The sequence below is a fragment of the Perca flavescens genome, chromosome 18 (assembly GCF_004354835.1).
Source record: "Perca flavescens isolate YP-PL-M2 chromosome 18, PFLA_1.0, whole genome shotgun sequence".
Taxonomy (NCBI): Eukaryota; Metazoa; Chordata; class Actinopteri; order Perciformes; family Percidae; genus Perca; species Perca flavescens.
Genome location: NC_041348.1, coordinates 27,330,920 through 27,336,919, shown reverse-complemented (window position 1 = coordinate 27,336,919; position 6,000 = coordinate 27,330,920). Strand labels below are relative to the sequence as shown.

The following is a 6,000-nucleotide window of genomic DNA, read 5'->3' as shown; positions in this document are numbered from 1 at the left end:
TATTTTGCTAAGTGCATCAATTATTACAGATAGTTAATGGACAAATAATTGCTGTGGTCCATCATTTAAAACAATTTTTTTTTAATATTTGCATATTATTATTCTTTGTAATAATTACCTAATCGCAATGGTGGAAGAAGTATTCAGATCCTTAAGTTAAAAGTACTAATACCACACTGTGAAGATACTTCATAACATAATTCATGCATTCAAACTGTGCTTGTCCCTCCCTCATTACCACCACTGAGGTGCCCTTGAGCAAGGCCCTTAACCCCCACCGCTCCAGTGGAGCTGCTCAGTGGTCAGCAGATCAGGCTGTGTTCGTACTGGGCAGCTTCCAGGTCTGAATGTGGAACTGTGTGAATGTGACAGGTCATCGTTGCAAATGAGAATTTGCTCCCAATTGACTTTACCTGGATATATACAATTTAAAATAAAAAAAATATCTTTTGTATGTAAACTCTTTATCCGTAAGGTAATTAGTAATTATAGCAGTCAAATAAATGTAGCAGAGTTAAAAAGTTGTAGAAGTATAAAGTAACTTTAACTTAAAGTAAATTTGACCTCAAATTTGTCTAATTGAGGTTTAAATTGCTTTCACTTCTCTTTGTCAGGGAGACATCGTGGATCTAGAAAGAGTCGATGGGAAGACAGACGTGATTGTGACGGAGGGCGTCAACACGGTGACGTACACGCTGGACGAAGGCCTCATTGAGTTTGGTACTGCAATTGATGATGGCGATTATGACAGGTAAGTTTAGACTACTTAGACAGATATTAGACTTAATTTAAAAATCAACCCATCAGTGTCATTATTTTTTATTATTATTTTTGAGATTATCAGCAGTTTTCACAATCATTTTTGGATTGAAAAGCTTTACAGAGTGAAAGAGTCAAATTTTTTTAAACAGAATAATATCTGTGCAAACAAAACACGGGGTCTAACTCCACTTGGAGTGTATCAGAGTCTGCCTGTATATAAGTAGAAGGGAAAAGAAGGATAAAGAACCGAAATAAAATAGATTAAAGGAAGATTACAAAGTTGCATGAAACCCAAATTTAAACAAAAGAAGGGCAGGAAAATGTATGTAGTCCACTGACTTGGAGTCTCTGTAGAAGGTTATTCTTTCCATTACAACGATTTCATAAACTATGTGATACCGTCACTGTTATTATTGTTGTGTTGAACATCCATCCGACCTTCAAACGACTTGCTGCTTTTTTTGGGGTCCGAGTCACAGTGACAGCAGGGCGAGCAGAAGAGGCCAGATGTCCTTTTTATCCAGCAGCTTCCTCAAGCTCTTCTTGAGGGTTTCCTCCGAGCTCCCAGGCCAGCTGGGCGGCATAGTCTCCTTTTTAGTATGTCGTGATTTAAACCCCTCCAAAGTGATGCTCTCAGATCGTTGTAACTGACCTCACTTTGGAGGAGCAGCAGCTGAACTCTTCACTGTAGCTCTGAACTCAGTCACACAAAGTGAGGCCACCCACGTTTAGGATTTTGGTGACTTGTGTTTGTCCATCTGGTGAGAGATTGACCCCAGATAAAACAGGGTATCTTGAAAGTGTGCATTGAATTCATTTTCCTCAAACAAAAAAGGGCCTTAGAACGTATTAAAAAGTCTTCAATTAAATATAAAAAAGTATCCAATATTATCCAAGTGTCCATTTTTTGTGAAAACTCCGATAATTTAATCCATTTGTCAGTTTTCTGCTGCTTCTTTGCTCTTATATATACTACTGGGAAGTATTATCTCTACTTGTTTTCCATCATACTTTCTATACTTTGGCATGTATGGTCGTGAAACGGTTATTAAATTGCCTTCTCTGAGGTCTTAAATTTACCTGTAAGAGAAGTGTAGTGTGGATCATCTCCAGTTGGTGGCTTTTAAAAGGGCTCTATTCTTAAAAATACTTACAGGAGAAGGCTAATGCCACAAAAGCAATTCACAGTGACCTACAGGACATGCTGCGAATCCTGCCACTGACTTTTTGTCTTTTTCTTTTTTTTTTTTTAACTACCCAAGGCTCTCTTACAACTTACACAACTCGCACAGCTGTATTTTTGTATGTTTGTGTGGTCGGAGTACAACTGTTCTCATTCTGCATGTCACACTGTGTGTGTGTGCGCGCGTGTGTGCGCAGAGCTACAGCGTTCCTTGAGACTCTGGAGATGTCACCAGAGACTGAAGCCATGTGGAAGACTCTGAGCAAGCTGGCTCTGGAGGCTCACCAGCTGCACATCGCAGAAAGGTCAGCAAGACACACACACACACACACACACACACACACACACACACACAACCTTGCAAGCTAATGTCTGTATCTCTGAGCCAATTACATTCTTTATCAGTCTTCATTGTAAGTGAAACTTATCTTAGTAACAGAAGAGAAAGGAGACAACAAGGGCACCCCAGAATACAAAGCACACTTTTGGACACATATATAAGTACAAACACACACACACACACACACACACACACCCACACACACACACACACACACACACACACCACAGCAGAAGACTGTCCCTGTCTGACCTCCTTCTCTAACTTCATTAATTATCAAAGACATTTTTTTAATCATAAGCATTCTCTCTCTCTCTCTCTCTCTCTCTCTCTCTCTCTCTCTCTCCCTCCATCTTTATTTCTCTCTCTGTTTAGAGGAACTTTCCAATTTGAATTCTCTGTCATTAATAATTCATATGCTGTTCGTTAGGCATCGGCTTGATTTGCATAAATCATGAAATCCGTGGAAGAAACATTTTCGTCTGGAATGTATAATGTTAATGAGGGAGGGAGGAAAGCGAGAGAGTCAGACAGAAGGACTTTTTACTTTTTAAACTTTTTTTTTTTTCTCTCTCATGACTTGTTCATTAATCTGATGCAACTGTTCAGAAAGAGTTGGTAATAAAAGTGGCCAAATGCTTAGATGTGCCTTTTTTATTTCTTAGCCCCTTGAGACTGCAGAGTATCTGAAGGCTAATTAGACAAAAGCCCTCATTTATCTCCGTTCATTAAGTGAAGAGTTTTTTCAAAGCTTTGACCAGCTGATATTCCCCTCTACCTTCCCTCCACTGAATGTTTCTTCCTCTATTACTTACATGCTTGCCCTCTTTTCATTTTTCTTTATCATTTCTAGGTGTTTTGCTGCGTTGGGGGACGTCTCGACGGTGCGTTTCCTCCACAAAACAAACCAGATCGCTGACAAAGTTTCACAGGAAATGGTGTGTTTTTTGTTGTTGTTTTTTTTTTTTAAGATAATGTTTTGGGCATTTTTAGGCCTTTTATTGACAGGACAGCTGAAGAAATAAAAGGGGAGAGAGGGGGGGTACGACATGCAGCAAAGGGACACAGCCCGGAGTCGAGCCCGGGCCCGCTGCGTTGAGGAGTAAACCTCTATATATGGGCGCCCGCTCTACCAACTGAGCTACCCGGGCGCCCGGAAATGGTGTGTTTAATATCAGCACTGATAAAAGACACAATACATCTCCACACTGACCACTTATACAACAGACACAGAGTTTTGAGGGTAGTATATTATTATATATTTTTGGATTAAGTAATTAAATACCAGCAGAAGAATATATATATATATTATACCACTGGACTATAAATATTGATGCATTAATCATTATCACTTTAATCTTGCAGCCGGTAAAGATGGAGCTTATTTCACTTACTTCATATTCTGCCCGGTAGTTAAATTTTTTAATATTACATTTATTTTTATTTTGTATTAATAATCTGAATCTGCAAAGTAACTAGAGAGTTGTGATTTTTTGCACCATTGCAATTCTTGACATGTCATAAAACTGATTACATTTTGTCAACACAGTACAAAGTGTGTGTGTGTGTGTGTGTGTGTGTGTGTGTGTGTGTGTGTGTGTGTGTGTGTGTGTGTGTGTGTGTGTGTGTGTGTGTGTGTGTGTGTGTGTGTGTGTGTGTGTGTGTGTGTGTGTGTGTGTGCGCGCATGTCTTTTTTGAGCAGGGAGGAGATGGAACAGAGTTTTTCCAAGTCCAAGCCCACGTGGCCGTGCTGGATAAGAACTTTAAACTGGCGGAGATGCACTACGTGGAGCAGGTTGGTGACACGCCCTGTTGTGCCTCATACAACCAAACCTTGTGTACACACTTGCTTACAATATGCATATTTATATATAATATGTAGAATTAATTACTGATGCATTTTACAGTAAACCAAACACTCACACAATAAAAATATAATACTATAAAAATATTATACCATTATCTTTCTGTCTACCTGTGATTGGTCAGGTAGTTTACCTATTAAAAGGTGCACTAGGTAAGCCTTCTAAAACTAACTTTCTGTCATATTTGCTGAAACTGTCCCTATGTTCCAATAGAACTACATGAAGCAGGTCATTTAAAAAAAAAAAATTGGGCTCCTCTGGCACCACTTACAGCCTGTAGTGTGATCCACCGCTCCCTGTTCAGATGCACCAATCATGGCCAGGGGGGGTGTCTAACTGCGTGTCAATCACTGCTCACTGCACACGCATTCATTCTCCCTTGTGGGGGGGAGGGTCTTAGGACACTGTTTTGGGCTTTAGTGGAAAGGAGGGAGGGACTGAGAAGTTGTTGAAATGTGTTCAAATTTTTTGGGTACGTCCTGGATCTTCGCAATCCTACCTACAGCACCTTTAAGTAGGAGCCCATGCTTGAATTCTCCAGATCAGGAACTCTCAACACACTGTATTAATATCACATATGTATACGCTTTATTACTTGCAGAAGCCCAAATTGTAATTATGATGATTATATATTTGCGCAGCACTGAGTCAAATGTCATAATTGTTCTCTGTGTCTGCAGAATTCCATCGATGAAGCAATAGAGATGTACCAGGAGCTCCACATGTGGGACGACTGCATTGCTGTGGCTGAAGCCAAGGTAATAACCGACAGACTAAATTTATACTTTTGTGTTTTACCTGGGGGAGATTTTGTTCTTGCTCTCTGTTGCTGTTGTAACCTTTCAGTTTACGTAAGATAAGTCTTGAATACCTCTATAGACGTTCTCCTCAGTGCAGATGTGATCCCTGAAAAACTAAAGGACCAAATGCAAAGCTAACTGAGTTTGGATCTGTGCACAGTTTTGATCTGACCCAGTAGGTCCACAACATAATACTACACGTCTAAAGCTCCCCAGGTAACCTTTAACTGCTAAATATGGCTACGACTAACAATTAATCTGTTGATTACCGGTATATCAGATAATGGCCTATTAAATCTTCTCAGAGCCCAAGCTAACAGCTTTTTATTGCTTATTTCCAATTAACAGACCAAAATCCAAAGATAATAAACGTACAATCATATATATATATATATATAACCGTGAAAAGCAGCAAACTGCAGTGAACATGTTTGCTAAATAAATGGCTTTGAGATTTAGACTTTTAAAGTTTTTCTGTCAATTTATTTTTTCTCAGTCGACGAATTGTTTCAGCACTAGATTTCAACCTATGTCTAACATAGAAACAACCCCCACTCTCAACCCACAATGGCTCTCTTAGGGCCACCCGGAGCTGGACAGCCTGCGTCGGAGCTATTACCAGTGGTTAACGGAGACGGGTCAGGACGAGAAGGCCGGTGAGGTGAAGGAGAGCGAGGGAGACTTCCAGGGTGCCATCAACCTCTACCTGAAGGCCGGACTGCCGGCTAAAGCCGCCCGACTGGCCATCAGCCATCCGGAGATCACCAACAACAGCGACACTGTCAGCCGCATCGCCGCCAGTCTCATCAAGGGAGAGTTTTATGAGAGAGTGAGTGGACTCTGTCTCCATCTAACTATCTCTGACTGTCTTGTTTATTGTAGAATTGATCACACCTGTCTATACTGGGATCCTATTCTTTCACCTCATCTTCCTCTCCTCTCCTAACAAGTGCTAGGAGAGGAGAGGTATCAACGGAGGAACATTTTTTTTCTTAAATTTTTTTTCAGTACTTCACTCTGTCTCCCCTCCATCTGTCTGTTATTTCTGTG

At 40.4% G+C, this 6,000-nt stretch overlaps 1 protein-coding gene across 1 annotated transcript in view; it reads left to right on the top strand.

Annotated features, from left to right (window-relative positions):
• Positions 1-6,000, top strand: part of ift172 (intraflagellar transport 172) — a 49,235-nt gene that overhangs the window by 17,322 nt on the left and 25,913 nt on the right. The window contains 6 exon segments of the mRNA XM_028605825.1: positions 615-751; positions 2,143-2,250; positions 3,139-3,223; positions 3,988-4,080; positions 4,831-4,908; positions 5,531-5,779. Coding sequence (XP_028461626.1) covers positions 615-751; positions 2,143-2,250; positions 3,139-3,223; positions 3,988-4,080; positions 4,831-4,908; positions 5,531-5,779 — 750 coding nt within the window.